Source organism: Ammodytes marinus, assembly GCF_949987685.1.
Source record: "Ammodytes marinus genome assembly, chromosome: 11".
NCBI lineage: Eukaryota > Metazoa > Chordata > Actinopteri > Uranoscopiformes > Ammodytidae > Ammodytes > Ammodytes marinus.
Genome location: NC_137215.1, coordinates 20032351 through 20051364, shown reverse-complemented (window position 1 = coordinate 20051364; position 19014 = coordinate 20032351). Strand labels below are relative to the sequence as shown.

Here is a 19014-nt window from a genome sequence, read left to right as displayed (position 1 = left end):
ACCAGCATTTGGCAAGTGTTAATGTAGAGCCCTCTAAGCAGTGTTGTGCATCGCTCCTCCTTGTCTAAATGAGACAGTAGCCTATCTCGTCAACCTAGACTGGTAATTATCTTCACATGTAATGCATTTTAATAGCAAATGAGATTAAAACTGTGGCACTGCGCAGCCCTGTATGTTTAGTTGTTTGAACCCCACCAGTTAAAAACACCAATGTAAATGTAAATTATGTGTGTGTTGATTTAAAGCGCGGGTAAATGGAATCGGATCACAAGTAGACAAAGAAGTCACATTTGAAAATACAAGTGTGAACACACGGACTGAGAGCTGTCCACTTGTAACCAGTTTAAAAAAATTCAGATGTTAATCCCAGGTGGAAACAGGGTCTAAGTGAGTTTGTGTCACCAGTGGACCTCTAAAGGGAAATCACAGTGATATGAATAATACAAGAGAACAATTTCTCCTACCCAAGACTTGACAGTATTTGTCTATTCAATGTATTGATTTGCAATGAATAATATGTAAAAGTTGTGTGAGTACTTTACAGTTTAAATGTTTAAGTTGCTTTCTAGTTCCCTATGTAATGGCCATATTGTATTTAAAAGAGGCTATTTGTGTGCTTCTTGTGCGCTGTACCTTAGGGCTTTAGGGCGAACTGTGCTTTATCAACCATATACAGCTGGTCATAGACCAATGAATCAAGCAGCCATCAGTTGGGTATCTGCGTGTGTGCGCTCCACTGCCTGCCCTATCCACAGGCTATAGCATTTACACCATTTTTCTGCCCATCAACTCACCTCGGTCATACCTATTGGCCGATGGACATTTTGCAGCCTGCCTGCCTTTCCCTAGAACACTGCATCCCTATGCATGTGCAGATGGGATCAGTGCAGAGTGTAATGAACTCAATCATAAAACAGCCCGAGCTTGTTTATGGCCAAAGAGAGTTCATTATGTCCAACCAATGTGTCCATCTTTGATTTAAATCCGATTAACTGCCCTATACCCAATGGACAAATGCATGTTTTTGATTAGTCAGCGAGGACTGTCCAGGTTGTTGAGTCCTTTAGGCACTCCTTCCCCTTGTACTTTAGACAGCTTGACTTAATAGACTCAAAACAAACAAAAACAACTATACTACTAGTACTGTCTTTTATTCAAAGCAACACTATGTAAGTTTACACCTAAAAAATACTATTTCAAAGCCGGTCTCATAGTACAATTTCTTTAAACAGGGAGAATGGTGTATGTTCCCACAGAGCGCCCAGTCGCCTGCTTTCAGCATTATGTCACTGGCCGTCGTTAGTGTGTGCTGCTTTATGGCACTAGCAGCGTTAGTTCATATAACAGCCTTCAGCTAAATAGAAACCAGGTAGACACGTTGGTCTAATCTCCAATGGCTGATGCGAATGGACGGAAGAAAACACTAACAGATAAAGCCAGGAAGAAAAAACGAGAAATTGACTGAGCAAGAAGTTGGACTACAGTGAATTTTGGACAGGCTTTTACTTGTTGGCGAGAGCTTAACAAAGCAGTGGGTTGCAAGTCGGATGCCAAGCTGGTTAGCATCTTTACCGGGTGATAAAAGTCATTCAATCCAAGTAATGTCTCAGGCTTGCATACAAATAAATAAATCAATTGAATGCCAAAAAAGTGTCTTTCTGGTCGATCTAAACTTTGCTTCAAAAGGTTGAAACCTTAAAAATCTCAACTAACGATAGCATTTAATAAGTTATGCTCTCCAATGCAACAATAGCCATTTAGCCACAGTGTATAATCATAATGGCAACAGTTGAATAATGTTACATACTGTATATATACATTGGAATTTGTGACCTATCCGAAACTGTGACATAGGCACTGGCTTCGCAACCCTCTACGTATCAACAAATTGAGTTGTCTATGAGGAGGTGGCGTACAGCCCCATGTGTTTCACGACATAGACATGAAGTTGCCTCCAAAGTGCACCAAAGCAAATTGTGTCGTATAAATTGTTACCTAACAAATCCATTGTGGTAAAACACTATTTACAATTTCTGTAATCTGGATTCTCGTTCCTTTACTCTGTATAAGACCTTACCTACTGCTGCTTAGGGAAAGGCATGGCATGGCGGAGGACTATTTTCACACTCTGTTGTCGGCAGAACCCGGGAGGAGGACAGGAATGTTCTGTTTTGGTTTATTCATAACAACATGAATCTTCCATCACGAGAAAGCAAAGGTGCATGCAAACAGCTTAGCGGTAGCGTTAATTAGCCTTTTTTTTCCCTCCGCAGTATTCACAGCCAGTAAGTCACTCTCTGCATGTAAACACCGCCGGTGATGCCGACTCCTTAGCGGACACTGGGATATTATTGTGATAATAGTTACACTTGATCACGGCGTATATAAAAGCAGGTGGTGGGTCTTGGGCCATTAAGTTCCAGGTTTCTCACCCGCCGCATTTCTCCATCCTCCATTTAGCATAATGACACTCAAACAATCAGCGCTAACATTAGATGCAGTGTGGTATTATGCAGAATGAAAGGGTGTTAATGTGTCAAATTTGAATATCCTGATCTGTAACCGTGACATGATCTCCCCAGCAGCAGCAGCAGGTAGCTGATTCAGACAGTGAAACCAGGCATGACCTACATGCTTAAAGAATTACGACAGTCAACAAAGAGGATTCTCCATGTTCTGATACTTTGATGTAAGCCCACACTGTGGCAACAACAGTGGTGAATAATAACATACTTGTGGTCGCATTTGCACAAGGTCTCCCCCTTGCCGCTGTGATTTATAAGCATAGCTTCCATCTGCAAACAGGCTAGGAGGCATCAAGCTATGGGGGCAGCACCCAGGGTCCAGTGCTATTTACTCAGCCAGCCGAGACGAGGTGCTCCCACGGGCTGGATCCTGCAGTCACAGTGCCCATGGTTCTCTTAGCTTTTTACCTGTCCGCTCACTGCTACTCTGTGGAGCCTGCAGCATGGGAATGTGACAGCTACAGCAGGGCGGTGGGATTTTGCCACAGGTTGAGCCATCCTGACTGTGTCATTTCCCGCTGCTTAACAAATGACTGAGAGCTGCAGGCCATCATGCTCTCGGTGGAATAGCAGTCACTTAGTTTTATGAGCGCTGTCTTTGCAAAACTATAGTCACACTTTGATGGTAATGAATCATTGTTTTAATAAGGTGAGGTTGCGTCAATTTAAATAATGAAAATCCAAGTCCTTCTGTGAATTGTACAGTTAAAGGTGGAGTCAGCGATTCTGGAAAAGGTTGTTGTCAAAATAGCTTTTTTGGCTAAATCAGTTAATATCTCCTCACTATCCGCTAAAGTACGTACTGTGTGGGCACTGAAAACAAATCTGCTGTTAAAACCATAGATAGTGTATAACATGTTAATACACATCCTATGCTAACAAAAGGGGCCCAGAGTAGCAAGCAACATGACCGTTTACATAGCCTTGGCTGTGTATTAACACTGGATTGTTTTGTCTGCGCACACACAGTACGGACAGGTCGCAGATTGTGAGGAGACATTTACTGATTTTCACACAAAGTGATTTTGACAAGTGTTCTACATAATTGCCGAATCCACCTTTAATCCATGTGAAATGTAATTAGCACCATTTCCATTGTAAGTTGCATTAATGCAACGGAACTATAGTTTCCCCCAACAATAATCACTGTCGGCGCTGTGCTGTACTAAGTAGACTGTGGGCTGAATGTGTGCACAGATGCTGAGAGGAAAGGTGCTCCACTTTAAAGTGATGTGATAGATTAGGGAGGAGCCACGGCAACAGAATAATTTCCCCGGTGACCAATTTCTGAACACTCCCTAAGCAAAGAAAATCAGCAACAAGCCAACATGTCAGACACAGCCTCATGCCACGGTGCAGGTGAACAAGCTGACTCACTTCTAATGAGCACCCGTAGATAGGAAATAATAACCTAAAGCAGACATCATAGGTCACGACTGCTTATTTATGCCACTGACCGTCCTCATTAACATCAGACCTTATACAATGTAAGCAGATGTACCGGTATGTACACTAACAACTATCAAAATAGCTTCTGTGGTGGCCAAGTGTTCATGGGAAATGAAAAATAAAACTAGGCTACGCTTTGCTAGGCTTGCAGTGTTGCATACTGTGGCTTTTTTTTGTATTTTACTGCAGCTGTAAAGGGGACTCTGTTGTAGTGTTCTTTGCTTACATGCTGGTCAAGTAGTAATACAGTGGTAATAATCTGTGTTTTACCTCTTATAGGCCTTTCACACCGCCGCAAAATCGGAGCTAGTTCTGGGCTTGTTCGGAGTTAGAGCCAGTGTTTTGGTTTCACACCGCCAGAGAGCCTGCTCCGGGCCGTAAAAACCGGGGGAACTCATACCCCAGGATTGAGCAGGGTTTGATAAGAACTGCTTGCGCGAACGGTTGGGGGAGGGATTATCCTGACCAACCAGAGCAACTCAAACCTCATGCCCGCCATATTTAAAAACACCGCTACTACGAGACGTAAACATAACATAATTACCGAACGTAGCGATCAAATTGACCGGCGAGAATACGCTGTATGGGTCCTGTTTGCTTAAGAAAGCAAAGCGAGAGCCAACAAGTGTAAAAATAAGACGTATTCGCCGCTGTTGTTGTGCTTAAAGCTAGCGGTAGCTTTAGCGTTAGCCACAAGAGCAGCGGCGTCGGGTGACGTACACACACGTTTACAGTGACGTCATGACGTTGCTCTCTTGCCGGCTCCATGGCTGTCTCCGGTCGATGTGAAACCAACCGGTTCATAACTGGGATAAGGCTGTAACCAGTTTTGAACTGACCCCAACACCAGCCTGGAACTGACTCTTGGTTCATTTTGGTGTGAAAGGCCTATTAAAGAGCTATGTCTCTGTTTGTTGATGAACCATCACCACTCATCTATTCTGCATGAGAACAGATAACCATTTTAATAGTTAAGCGTTGGATTTATTTTGACAACTTAAACCTTATGAATAATGTTGATTGTTTTTGTATCTACAGATTTTGATTATCAGATGTTTCATTTGTGCATACCTCAATGTCCTGTATTTTCCAATGCTATGTGGCTATTGGTTAATTGGTTTGCAATAACCGTCCTCTAAACAAGGAAACGACATCTGCTATATTCCACAAAGTTTTTTTTCCCCCCGATCATTACAGCATCTTTTTTAAGTGATTACCAGATGCATTTTCACACACCACAGAGGTCGATACTCTTTAATGGATCAGAATAGAAAGGATTTTAATTGATTATGCTGATGGTAAATTCTGTTCTTCTTTGCCACAGCCACTGTGATGTGTTCAGGGTTTAGTTGCAGTCAGAGCAGAGGTTGAAGTGATTGACATTGTGGCCTCTCAGTCTGGGAGAAGATAACAAGGCCTCTGGCTCAGGATCAGTTTGGCAGCAGACAGTAGCTGGGAAGCATTGACGGGAAATAAAGCTCATCTCGTCCGAAGATTAGATTAATTCTTTTTGCTTTCTTCCTGTTATAACACACTGCTACAAATAGATTCATCCTGCCGAGGAAAATTGTGTTCCTGTTTGTATTGACCGTTGCCAAACATAAAAACTGGCCTGATTTTAAAGAGTACAGCAAAAAAAAAAGTATTGAGAGTCTCACTGGTTTGAATGCCAAATATGCGGCTAATGAATCCATGGATTTATAAATACACCTACAGCACTATACACTTCAGTTGTGCCATTTGTTAGACAACCTTTTTGGGTTTGTAAGAACATCTTTGATTAAATCTGACATCCAATTTTCACATAACTTCTTTTAAATACAATTGTTAGGACATTTGACCCTTTTGTTTTCCTCAATCTCAAAATGCCTCCGTATGTGCCATTGGCTTATAGCTTGGCACAGTACAGGACTAAAAATGGCCATGGCTTTTTCCACGCTTCATCATCTGCGGTTTGTGTCAGACCCCCAGACAGTCATCTGGAAAGGTCATCGCTTCGGAAAAAAAGATTTAAATCATCCTACAAAAGAAAGATTCACCTAGACAGGCGGAACCTGAAAAAATGCTAAATAACAATACAAAATGGAGATTCATTCCTCTTTGCTTTAAAGCAAGGACGAATGGACCGTTGCATTTCAAAGCGGGGTGTCATGGTTTGTGATGCTTGGGAGAAAAAGATTTTATCAGCCCTTTTTGATCAGTTATTAGATTCCTTCAAATGTGAGGTGTTTGTTCCTTCTCCTGAGTTTGAATTAAAAAACCTTGACTACTTGTTCTTGTCATCATCCTACGAAGAGACACGTATTTGCTATCTTTCTCTTTCAGGTCTATTAACTGTGGGTTTTTCTCCACTAAAAGGAAGTGATTTTGGCACGGCTGCTAGCAACAGCATGTTTCTAAATACTGTTTGACAGGGTCAGTGTGGCAAAGCAAACTGTTGGGCTTTGTGTTGGCACTGGGATAATTTGACATATGGGCGTAATACTTTGACGAACCTCTTTAGTGTGTTGTTCTACTGTATATTCAAGCAGTTGTGAGCCACTGGAGAACATGTTTTCCATTTATTTATTTATTTATTTCCATTTGTCATCTTGTTATATTAATGTTGTGGCCACGCCTCTTGATGAATGCGGGAACTAAAGCACATATTCAGCTGCTTTTGAGGACAAATGGGTCCTTTGAAAAAAATCCTTTCTCTTTACTGTTTATTAATACACTTAAAAAGATGAATGTGAAATGGGGAAGCTTACAGCGAGGCCTATGTATCATAATAGGTTTGCTCACAGAAGTAAAGAATAATGAAACTATTTTCAGCTATAAAGCCATGCTTGAATAATATGTCTGCTGCAAAGTGCTACGAAGCAAGGACTATTACAAGGTGGTTACTTTTTGTAATCATTTTGGAAAGGACAGTCATAAACAATGTATGTGTTTGCTTCTTAACTTATGAAGATATTTCTAATATTAATTCTGATTCTCTGAATGTTTGGTTTGTTTAGTATATGCCCTTGCCTATACACTTTAATTTGTGTTAGGTTCATTCTGATTCCTGCTACGTTAAATTAATTAGAATTAAAGAGACATATCAATATGCTCAAACAAAATTTCAGCCTCAGTCCTTTAAGATTTTTAAACAAAACTGTGGAAGAGAGGTTTGCGCTTTAGGCAACAGACATAATCAATCAACCTCATTTGGATATTTATGTGCTGAAGATGATTAAGCTGCAAGCTCTACATGTATCTCCAAATTCGATTGTGTCTGATCCACTGTGACCTCAAGCAATATTTGCAAACTGTAACTCTTATGGACATTTTTCTTAGTGTGCGGTCACTGGTGGAACTGCAACACAGAATTTTTTTTTTGCTTCATCTATACAGCAGTGTGAACATGGAAACACCTGTGTGTGTGTGTGGGGGGGGGGGGGGGGTGTATGGTTTTATTATTTTTGAAGTGAAGGGAAAGGTACACTGTGTATAAGTGTCTGTTTTCGCCATTGTGCATGATAGCTACTGTACAGTTCTGCATTATATTAGCATTGCAGGGATTTTGAAAAAATTTACTGTAAATTGCTTCCCTTGGGAATGGACGAGTGAAGCCGTAGAGGTAAACAACAAAGACACAATGTTAAACAGTAGATGTATGTATTGTAATCATGCAATGTTTACTTTGAGTTGTTGTTGTTTTAGTTCCTCTAGTTTTTTTTAACCACATCTTATTTAACAGAATGTGTTTTACCGTGAAAGGAAAAAAATACATAAATACAGGAAAAGTCTACATATTTGTCTTTTTTCTTCTGTCTTTCTCTATACAGGCCTTCCCATGTATATCCACAGGCATCTACGGTAAGCTTTATCCCTTACTTTATTTAATCAACTTTGACCTTGTATTTTTATTTTCATGTTGCTGTGTATTCACAGTTCTCCATCGAGGGGAGTGGGTATGCAAAATAATGTAAATGCTATATTTTAAGGGCTTTGTCTTTGAATAGGAATACAGTACTGTATGTTGAATAAAAATAAAAATAAACAGGTTCACCTTACACAAATACACAGCATAGAATAAGGTGGATGTAATGTAGATCCTAAACAATGCTTATGCTCCCTCATGGGAACAGGCCTGATATGCAGCAAGGCATCACAGGCACTAAGCTGGTGTGTGCTCATTAGACTTAAACAAAGTCACATTGAAAATATGCCAAACTGCTTGATGTAAATAGGCTTTGAAGTTACAGTATAAGGGAAGGATATCTTTTCTTTCTCTCACCATCCTGAAATACTGTATGCGATATACTGTATGTCATCTGTTGAATTTGCACAAGGGCTCTAATATACACAGCGGGTGCCAAATATTTAAGAAATAATTAACATGCTAATTCTCATTTGCTGTCACTAACAATAAGTCAGCAGCAATATGTTTCTATTCAAGTAGTCACAACTCTGGCAAACCCCATGAATAATTTTAAATTACCAAGATGCCTATTTTGTGTACTGATATTTTTTTGTGTTGCTACTGTTTAAATAAAGGCCAGTGTGAGCCATGTCCAATTATCTGCTGTTGTTTGGCCAGTCACCTCACGAGAACCATTAGGTGCTCTGATCTCTCTCTGGTCTCTGTGATCATACAGAAGCCAAGGAAATGAAGACAACTTTACAAGAGCAGTTACTCCCTATGGTCTAAAAACACTGTTCCCACAAGGAAGATTGTGCCTTTGTGTCCAATGTAAAACAAATTCTAAAATTGTTTCTAAACCCTGTAACCCATCCATGGCCTCTCCAGTCAGCAATAACTTCACATTAATGCCATGCGGGTCAACATCTCCATCATCACTGAAAAAGCTGTTTAGAGACAAACAAGTTGCTTTAATTCTGTACACATGTTTGACAAATCTTATCATTTTAAACACTTATTTTGTTTTGTTTTGTTTCTGAGATAGATTCCTGTGCTGTAGATCCATCTTCATTAGGTTGACGTCAGACATAATATTTTGATATTTTGAGGCTACATTCGAGTAATTGTGTTGAGGCTTTATTTAAATTGGGCACCCTTTTAAAAATGTATAATGCTCATGGTTTAATTAATTAAATCTACTGAAAATTACTGTCATGGCCACAATTTTCAGTTTAGTAGAGTACTTTCTAACACTGATGGTAATGTGCTAAGAAGTAGTTGAGTTGTGTGAATGCACCGAGACCTGATGCTGCGCTGTTAAACTGTACATGTAGGCATTTGCAGCTGAATTTCAAAATGCATGTGAAGCGTCAACCATCATTGATTTTCCTTTTGATTTGTTACAAATATTGAGCATAGTATGCAGCTATGCCTCAGCCAGTTGCATTGCTCCTGTAGTACCATGGGTTATTTATGTGATGCAACATGCCAATCACAGCATGACCTGAAACACACTTGCACTCTTTGTAAACCTATATATAAAATATAATAACAATATCTGCACACATTCTGAAAGCTGTGTCTTGCTAAGGACACAAAGAAAAACCTAAATGTTCTACTGACGGACATAATATATTGGTTTAAAATGTACTCTTCTTCGGGCAGGTTCCAAACAGGCACTGCATTAAGAAGTACACTCATTTGTCAGCCACAGGGACACTCTTTGCACACATGTGAATAACTGACAAATTTACATCTGATTTTCTCTCAAAGTCTTTACAAAATTGATTTATTTTCCATCCAAAGCCATTGTGTTTTTCTTCCTTATTTCCCTGAATTGTGACTAACTGGCAGCTGTCACCAAGTTACGCACTGAAATACAAATCCTCCGAACATAGACGTTATGCAGATGCCTGATTATATAGCACAACACTGTTGCTGTGCCCATTAAATCAGCCATGCATACATAGTAACGGAGTAACTTATTTTCTTTTTTCTTTTCTTTCGTCACCATGGTGAAAAGCATCTGCCGCATTATTAAAATCCAGGGTGCTGATTTGATTTGATGTCATTGCGATGGGAGAAGTAGCTGAGGCACTCACTGGATTAGATTAATAGCTCATTATGGTGCACTTGGAGCTCATCAAGCTGTCCATTTATTCAACAATTGAAAAACCGAGCATCTGCAGGTCTTTTCGCAAACGTTTTAGCTTCCATGCCGGTGAATGGATACAACATATAGTCCAAGTGGTCAGGCATCCTGATTCATCATAGCTTTCACATGTTAGTGAATCCCAGTATGTGTTCTTAAAAAAAAGCCGTTGTGTTTCTGAATCACTCAATGTTTATAATTATACTATATAATTATACGGTGCTGGATAGAACGCCTCTCTCCTGGGATATTGAACATTTTCCACCCATCACACATTTCCACACAATTTACCGCACAACAACAACACCTCATCATTTCTGCTCAACATCTCTCTTTGCGAAATTGTCTGTTTTCTGCCACCTGTCTAAGCACGCATCTCAAAATGGCTATTACTGAAGTGTTAATGATAACAGGGGCTTAAGTTATTTCTTTCTCACTATTTTTCTCTCACTCCCGCCCCTCCCCTCTCCCTCTCTCTACCTCCTGTGCTGAGTATTCCAGTGCAAATTTTACAGTCACAGTCTTTTTCGGTAAAATGTAATTTACTCTTTTCATGAAAGTTTCCTACAGTGCTTTCTGCATTAATCCTGAGATGCAATAAGTTGCTAAAGTACTTTTGTGTGGCCCCAAAGTAATTATATATGAACCTGTTAGGTACTCGTTAGTGCCTTTTTAAAAAATGCAAATCTTTAGTAAATTAAGTCCATGACTCATTAGTGTCTGACTCGTTAGTGGCTTAAAAACCCTTGCAAATTCAAATGATGGACAGATAAAAAGTACTAAAAGTACATTTGAGTTTGTAACATTGATATAGGCTGAATATAAGGAAGTACATGAAGTATGCGAGGTGATGGATACATAGAGGTCTATTTACAAACATGGATATGTAGCATGTTGGAGTAAAACACTTCTATTGTAGTGACTCAGAAGCAGGCCAAATACATGCAGTGTGGGGGAGAGGGTCACTGTTTGTAGGGCACTGCTTATTACTGTTCGCAGTGGAGCCCTGTGTGTGCTGCATTGCCAGTAGGGGCCCGCCGTCACTGCACTCCACCAGCCGCCCCTCACATCAAAGGGGGTAGGCTGTGCTGTGTGGTGCCCACGCAAGGGGGAGAATTAAACAGCCTTTTCAATAAATAAACAGCTTAGTGCTTCCCATAACTGCATCTCTACAGAACAATGCGGCTGATTGAGACTGAATATCCTTTCGCACAGCAGAGGGCAAATAGAGGAGGGACTTTGAAAAGGAACTAACTATATAGTGCAGTGCTGTGATTTTATTCTTCATGACTCCTCTCTGTGCCCCCTGAGGACGGCCATGTTCTTAAAGAGGCCCTGCCCTCTTGCCAGGCGTTTTGACATGTTCTGTACATTTGAGATAACCCTTCAGGTCAACTTCCATTTGAGCAATGTAAACAAAAGCTTTTTAGTGTGAAAGGCACAGCTCTCCCATCTCTCCTCTTTCTCTCCGTCTGGCTTTCGGTTTGCGTCTCTTTGTGACTGTCTCTCCCTCTGCCTCTGTGGAATACATATTACTGTAGATAAAGCCATAGTTTCATATACAGTATGTGTACACGGCCATGCACCCAGGTATTACTACACTTATTCACATGTGCTTGACCCATTTCCACAATAGAATTGTAGTGGTATAACAAATCCCGTGCCCCCAACATTGTGACAGAGAGGGATCAGGGACAAGTTATCCAAGGCCTTTGTGTAGAGAGAAAAACAGATTTGTCAGGTAAAATCTAATGCTAATTGACACACTCTTTCACGCCTCCATATTCCAGGAGACTCGCTCACCATTGACAGATGATGGCAGAACAGGGAGGTTGGGTGTTACAGGGTTGCGCAAGGGGGTACCTTAGACGCTCTGCAAGAAAAATGAGGGCTCACACCGTGCTGACAGTCCAATCCCTCAGTCCGGCCCATTAGCCACAACAGAATTTCTGCACGCACAGTGTGTCGGGAGGTACCACCCATAAACAAACTGGTGCCCACCGTGGGCCACGAGGTCGCCCAGCATGATAGAGGTTATTAAGTGCCGCTCCTGTTTGCACATCAATCACGGCCATGTGACCCGGGTGTAAATGGATTATTTCTCCCAAGGAGGAGACACCTCTCAATGTCTCACAAGATCAGTGCCAATAGTCCAACTACCTCGACTTAGAGAGGTCATTTTCTCTTCTTCTACCCCCCCTCCCCCCACCCCTCTTTCTCTCCTGCCTCCCCCACCCCTCTTTCTCTCCTGCCTCCCCCTCCTATGCGTTCTCTTGTCTAATACGGCATTTTTTTTTTCTTCTCCCTCGCCGGTCTTTCTTACACATATAGGAGACGCACATATGCATGCTCTCACACAGGGCAGAGATACTACTTCAAGCAAAGCCACATACATAAAAATCCCATTTCGAAGCTAAATTTAGCCATGCAGAGATTGCGTCTTATAGCTGCCCCTGAAAGAGTACTATCCAACAGCCTTGGGTGTTGAGCCGTACAGGTTAGGAGGCGCCCGCTCAGATCAATCTTATATCTGTAGCAGTCACCGGCCGCAATGCAAAAGCAAGGACAGGAGCATTTAGTACTATGAACCTGACAGATGCCGTAGTCCAACATGCATTTGTAACCCTATCAAAACAATCAGAGGCCCGTCAACAGAGCAACGCCGCCCGGCTATCCCTGGGACAAATATCTCCCTGTTTACTGCCTCACCTTCTACTTTTGGCTCATCTGTCTCTGTGACGGATCCGAGGGCTGTTGACGGAGGAGTTTTTAGCACTTACTTTGGTCTGTGGGAGAAATGCGCATGTAATCCACCCAAGGTCTACTGGCATGTCCACGTTGTCTTGGTACTGTACTGTCCAGATCAAAGGTGTCAAGCTGCTAAAAAAAATTTCATCCAGCCAAGCATCATACTCCGGCTCTCCTTATCCCTGTCTAGGATTAGGGTGCTTGGAGACATTCACGGGCATCTTATCTCCCAGCAGTGATGGCTTGCTGCTAGCTTTGCCCAGAGATGGCCTGAGCAAGTTCCCCCCCCCCCCCCCCCCCCCCCGCTATTTCTCTTTTAAACCCTGGGGTTTCCTACAGGGAGCTTAGCCCAGCCGGGTTGGGAATTTTCAAGGTACGGAAGTGCAACGTGCCGTATCAGTCGGTAGCAGAGTGTGTGCTCAGTGGGAACGGGAGCTTTGTAGCCCATTTAACTCAGTCACACGGTGTGCATTGTATTCAACACTAGCCTTGGTCCAACCGTTTTCATGGATGATAAGCCAAGTGTAAAAATACTTCTTCCCACCCACAGGACAATAGATGTAGGCCTCGTTTTGAGCATTAAACTTTTTTTCACTTCATACACTCCCTTCAAAATGTTTTTAAAAAAGTGAAATATCAGTTGTTAATTTTAGCATGTAGGACAGCGCGTGGCTTTACCTATATGGAATGATTCCAGGGAAGGTCATCATCTGTTGGCCAGAGAGGCTGCCTGTCTTCCTCACAAAGCACCCTCCCATCCCTCTTTGTCTTTGTCTCCTTCTGTGGGCTGCAAAGTCGGTCATGGTCACAGCCTTCCTGTGTCCCTGTGTTTTTTGTAGAGAGTCGCTCCGGGACATTTGACACCCAGGCTTGGCGTCTAGAGTCCTGGGGCACTACCCTGTCCTCCACCCTCCCTGGGTCACCTCACCTCTCCTCTGGGCCCGTAAGGGGTAACAACCCTCTTTCCCCTCCCTTCCCTCCCCTTCTAGATGAACGTGCAGGACTGCTGGCCTTAACTAGAACAGCCTTAAACTGTGCTGCAAGCCACAATCAACTCAATCTTCTTTGTATTATGTTCTGCTCAAATGGTTCGACGCTTCCGGTCTTTGGAGGCAGCAGTCAGATTTCAAATAATCACTGACAATTCAACATTTTATTTTAAAGAAAATAATTACAAATTGCACATGTTGAAATGCTTTCAAGCATCGATTGTAAAAAAAGAAAAAAAAATATTATGTGCTTTTTCGTACTAAGTCGTGGTTAAAGAAATGTTAAAAACAGATACACATTGACACAAGAATTCAGTCAGCATATGTTCATCAGTAAGGGCTCAAAAAATAAACAATTGAAAAAGCAAATTCTAAAGATTCTAAAGTAACAGCAGGTTGTGGTATCCTTGTAATATTATAAGCTCACACAAGAAAAACAAAACTTGTGTAGTATAGTCTGCAGTATTGGCTCCAGCCGTCCCATATGTTTGCACACAACCAACATGAATGAATCATAGCACAGACATGTATTCAACCTGTTGACTTTCCTTTTCTCGCTTTCTTAGGTGATGTAGTTACTTCTCACTCCTTTTCATCAGAGGAAAAACACCTAGCTACACACATTTGTTGTGAAAGTTAACTATAACTTTAGTGTAAGAAATATTTGCCATGTTGGCAAAAGGGAGAGCAATGGGCCTGCTTGTTCTTAAAGAAAAGATTCCTCCCTCAGGCTGTGCACATTTATATTATATTTCCCGAGTCCAGCTGAGTGGATATTTTGGAGCGTAAACTTTCAGTCAAGACGGAGTTGTCTGTAACATAAACTAACAGCTGTTCTATTATGCTCTGAGTAAATGTGCCATCCAAAAAAGTGTCTTTCCTCTGGTTTCTAGTTTTGCATAAGATAGTTAAAACCATGTTCCTTATAAGTCACCCTGGGTCCTGTACAAATGTTCATAAAGGTGTTTTACATAAGCTTAAAAGAGACTCTGTCTCTTGGTTGCATCAGAGATTAAAGTTGGCTCTCTTTTTCTACCTTTCAACAAAGGGCCTACATGCTGAAGATCACAGGAATAGAATATGTGAATTCTGTTTTAAGATGAATCTTCCCTTTTACACACTTGGCTGACGAGGTGGAGACATGGATGAAAAATGTACCTTTTCATTAAAAAAGAAAATTAAAGCAAGTCATGTTTTCCATATCATTTGATCATCCAAATGAATTGTTGCTTGAAATTAGTCAAAGGGATGAAATCATTAAAGGACACTAAGTGAAAATACCTGCCTCGGGTCAGATTCCCTGGGTTATCTAACTTCATTCTCCCGCGTCAAACGTCCACTCCATTTTCCGTGGTGACAGAACCCGTAATTACCATTGTCATCATCATCCCAGGCTGTGCTCTTCAAAGGTTATGTAAGCGCCTCTGTGCCACCAAGTCTTTGTTCACATAGCACACGCATAACCATAGTCACATCTCCCCCTTGCTTCTCTGTGTCTGGATGCTGTGCTCTGCCTGGTGATGAAGTAGAGGAGCCTTCAGCAGAAATAACACCGCACCACCTGAGTCCTCATCAGTGGCGCTGCGCTGCACATTTCCCATCAGTGCGCCTCACTAAGACAAATCTCCCTGAGCCGGCCATATTCCCCAGCATAGAGAGAGAGCAGCCAACGCAGGGCGGGGGGACCCTGTGGGGCCCACCATCAGCGCGCCCTGACGCCCGGCTCTCCACCTCTCCACCTCCTGACAGATTGGCTTTCACTGAAGCCTCCACAAAAGCAAATGGAGCAAAAAAAGAGAAGGAGCAGGAGGTGTATAGAAGTAAAACCCTGAACTTCTTCATGCGCTGTGCACTCGAGCATATAAAAGAGAGTGAGCAGCTAACTCAATCCTTTTTTCTGAGCATCAACATTTGAACACCTGTAAGTAGATTTTATTTTTTTTGTCATTCGTCTACCAACGTTGCTGTCACTCCTGCTGTGACCCCTGTCGCCCTTTTTTTAGCATATAAACATACTTGTCCAAAAGCTGACAGGGACAGACAGACAAAGAGAGGAGAGGTAGTAGTAGAGGTAAAGGTACGGTGAAGGAGACGGATGAGGAGTGAGTGCTGCCAGTGCACTCCAACTGCTGCTGTTGACCTTGGGCTGTTGATGTTGCTTGTTGAGCAGAGTTCTTCTGGCAGGCTCTCCCCCCCCCCCCCCCCCCCACCACCCAAGCTGCACTGACCCCCTTTTTCCCCAGCCTTTCCATCTAAGTCTTTCTGTCATCTCGTTTTCGAAGTGGTTGTTTACATCCATCTTTCTACTTTCCTGTTATCTTTTTTCTCCACTGGTTCTAAAGCTCACCTCTTTTCACCCCTTTTCTCACTTTCGTTTTTGCGTCTCTGCTATGATTAATAGGTTTGGCGCTCAAATCAATAGAGCATTTGTAGAAACTCCACACTGAATAGATTAAATGAAGTCAATGCTGTCCACCCACACTGCCGGTGACCAGAATGAACACGATGTTCTATTATTGTGATTAAGACCACTGTTTAGCTTGAAAATTACACTGGCCTCACTTTATCTCTTGAGGTGACCCTAGTTAGAGCGCAAAGGCGTATTCCTACTTCTCAAATAATTAACCAAAAGTAATTTCTTTTGTTTGTGTGCGTACGTCTCCGACACCTCTCCCCCACTGCGTGTGCTCTTCCTAAACATCTGTTGCCCTTTTAGCACCGATCTATTTTTTTCTCAGCTTTGTCGTCTTCCACACATCTTTTTTGCCTACGTTACCTGAAGTGCGAGCCGAAAGTGTCGGTACACCTGCATAAGTGTTGGAAACGCTATTTCAAAGAAGGAAACTTTTACCAGACAAAGTGATACCACTGGAAAAACAAAAACATTAAGTGTGTTTGAGAGACCTGCAAACTGATTTAGCATGCTGGATTAGGTTCTGAGCACACAGCTCTGGTGGCCAGCTTTTTTCTTGAAGGGCAGGTGCCGTGAACGGGCCACGCAGCGTCTGCAGACACTGTCTTAAAGAGCCGTATATAGGAGCAGTCTGGCTGTCGCTGCTTACTGGTATGCAGCTCACATCTCCACCTAGGGCTTGAAGAGCAAGCACAGCTAGGGCTCGCAAGCACTTCAGCCCCTCTCCTCTCCTCAGTGTAACTCAGCCACTCCTGTCAGGCTGAAGGGGGAAGAGAAGAAAAACAGAAAGAAAAGAGAGAGACATCAACAGTAGTCAGAATGGTGCGAGTAGTGGGCATAAAGCTTCATACAGTATATACCTCGGCTGTCAAGGCAGTTGATTTAGAGCGTTTACAGAATAGTTATCGAGAGGCTTTGACAGTGAGTGTTCAGAGCGAGACATGAGAGAATTCCGGAAACGTACTGCTGGATTTTTGTGGCTTTTCATTTTGTTTTTTCTTTACACCGAACTTAAGGGGTAGAGGTTGTTGCAGTACATGTAAGCCTGTTTCATAGGTCATAGAATGTTATAGCCATGGCAATGACCCAGGAAAAGAGAAATATTTAACAATGTGACCCATGCAATAAACCAACAGGTTACTACTGTGGTATGGCCCTTGTACCAGTTGATGTGGGTTGAAATTGAGGTCTTGACCTCTGTCGTTAGAGAAAGACAGTGCCTGCCTCGACCTGCGGCCCCTTATGGAGGTGAGGGGTTATGATATGGGAGAGCATGTACAGTAGTTTTATTGAGGACTGGGAAAAAAACGTCTGTGTTTATTTGTCGGCTTCTAGCACAAGGACTGTACAGAGGCTTTGGAGTACAATTATTTGGTCAGGTGTTGTGAAAAGCACAGAAAGCAAATTCAAATATAATTCCTTTGAAACGAAGACAACTGTAACAATACTCTCTGAAAGAGTAGCAGATTGTCAGCGTGTTTGGTAGTGACAAATATACTCTTCAGCGGTAGCAAAGCTGGCCAAGGGGCTTTCATAATCAATAACTCACTCTAAGTATTGGGTCATGGGAAGTTCTCTACAGTGGCAGCAAATTATCTTGAGATCAGCATCCAGCAGGGTTTTCCCTGAGCTGGCCTTATTAAAAATTCATCAATTTGCAATATGCCTGTTTGGGATTGATACGTTGTGCTAACAGTGTTAATGCAGTATAGCGTTCCTTAGGAGGCACAACTTAATACAGTAGTTATCCACATACTTGTTAGACACACTAGGTTTATAACATATTTGTTGAAGCAAGCTGATATTAATAAGGTGGCATGAATTATGATGACACATTTTGGGGTATTTTTGTTCCACAAAGAAAAACAACAACAATCAATACAATCTACTTGATATGGTAATGAGGATGTGATTACAGATTTGTATTTGTAGTTTGTACCTGCACTTTGTACCCTTAAATATGTCTCTTTGTGTCTTCTCATCACTGCATCTGGCAACACACGTCAAAGGCAGTTTATCAGACAGCTGGTCTCATCAGAGACAAGCAGCTTGCGCTACTTTCCATTGATTTAGGAGAAAGGCTGTTACCTGTGGAGATATTGGTTTGTCTGTTTGTCTGCCTGTCTGTTTTTGTCTCCAAATTGCATCTGCATGTTGGGTCCAACTGCTACTGACACCGTTTTTGTTCCCTCTCCTAGGCTTTCCCAATGAGCCTGCTGCTGACATTGCTCTGAAGACAGTGAAGAACTGGATCGAAGAGAATGCTGATAAGGTAGGACATGTCAGGGTAATGCAAAATTCAAAACGAATAGCTGTCAATCTGAAACCAACTGTCTCCCGTCTATTGTATGCTATTTGTGGATTTTCTGTGAGTGGAGATAATTTGACCACGGCAGAAACACAGGACACGTATTCTCCTGCATCTATGTATCTGACATCTTATCCACATTGCTCGCTTGATCAGCCATTTAGTTTGTGGTCTGCATGCATATCAAATTAAATGCCAGTCTGAGACTAATCAGGCCTTAAATGGTCTATTGACTGCTTAATGCTGGGCCGAGCTATTAAACCCACAAGAACATAAACACATCAAATGAAATAATCCAGGGAAAAAGAATTGCATTTGAAAAATTATAATTAAGCTTCCACAGACGACTGGATTTGTCTGAAAAAATTCAGTCGCTCATGATCTGATCCGTTTATCCGCGACAATTTATTTGGATGAAACATAATTCGAATAAATAAACAGTCATGGCAAGTGAAAAAGCAAGAAGAACGGTATAACCCGATTAACAAGTGATGATCTTCAATTTGAGTTATTGGTTTAGAGCAGGGGTGTCAAACTCATT

At 41.9% G+C, this 19014-nt stretch overlaps 1 protein-coding gene across 5 annotated transcripts in view; it reads left to right on the top strand.

Annotated features, from left to right (window-relative positions):
* macrod2 (mono-ADP ribosylhydrolase 2) overlaps positions 1–19014 on the top strand; it is a 425756-nt gene that overhangs the window by 313295 nt on the left and 93447 nt on the right. For all 5 annotated transcript variants that reach the window (XM_080036751.1, XM_080036749.1, XM_080036750.1 and 2 more), the window contains exons 7-8: positions 7787–7817; positions 18364–18437. In XM_080036751.1, the coding sequence (XP_079892877.1) occupies positions 7787–7817; positions 18364–18437 (105 nt within the window). The remainder of the gene's footprint in view (positions 1–7786; positions 7818–18363; positions 18438–19014) is intronic.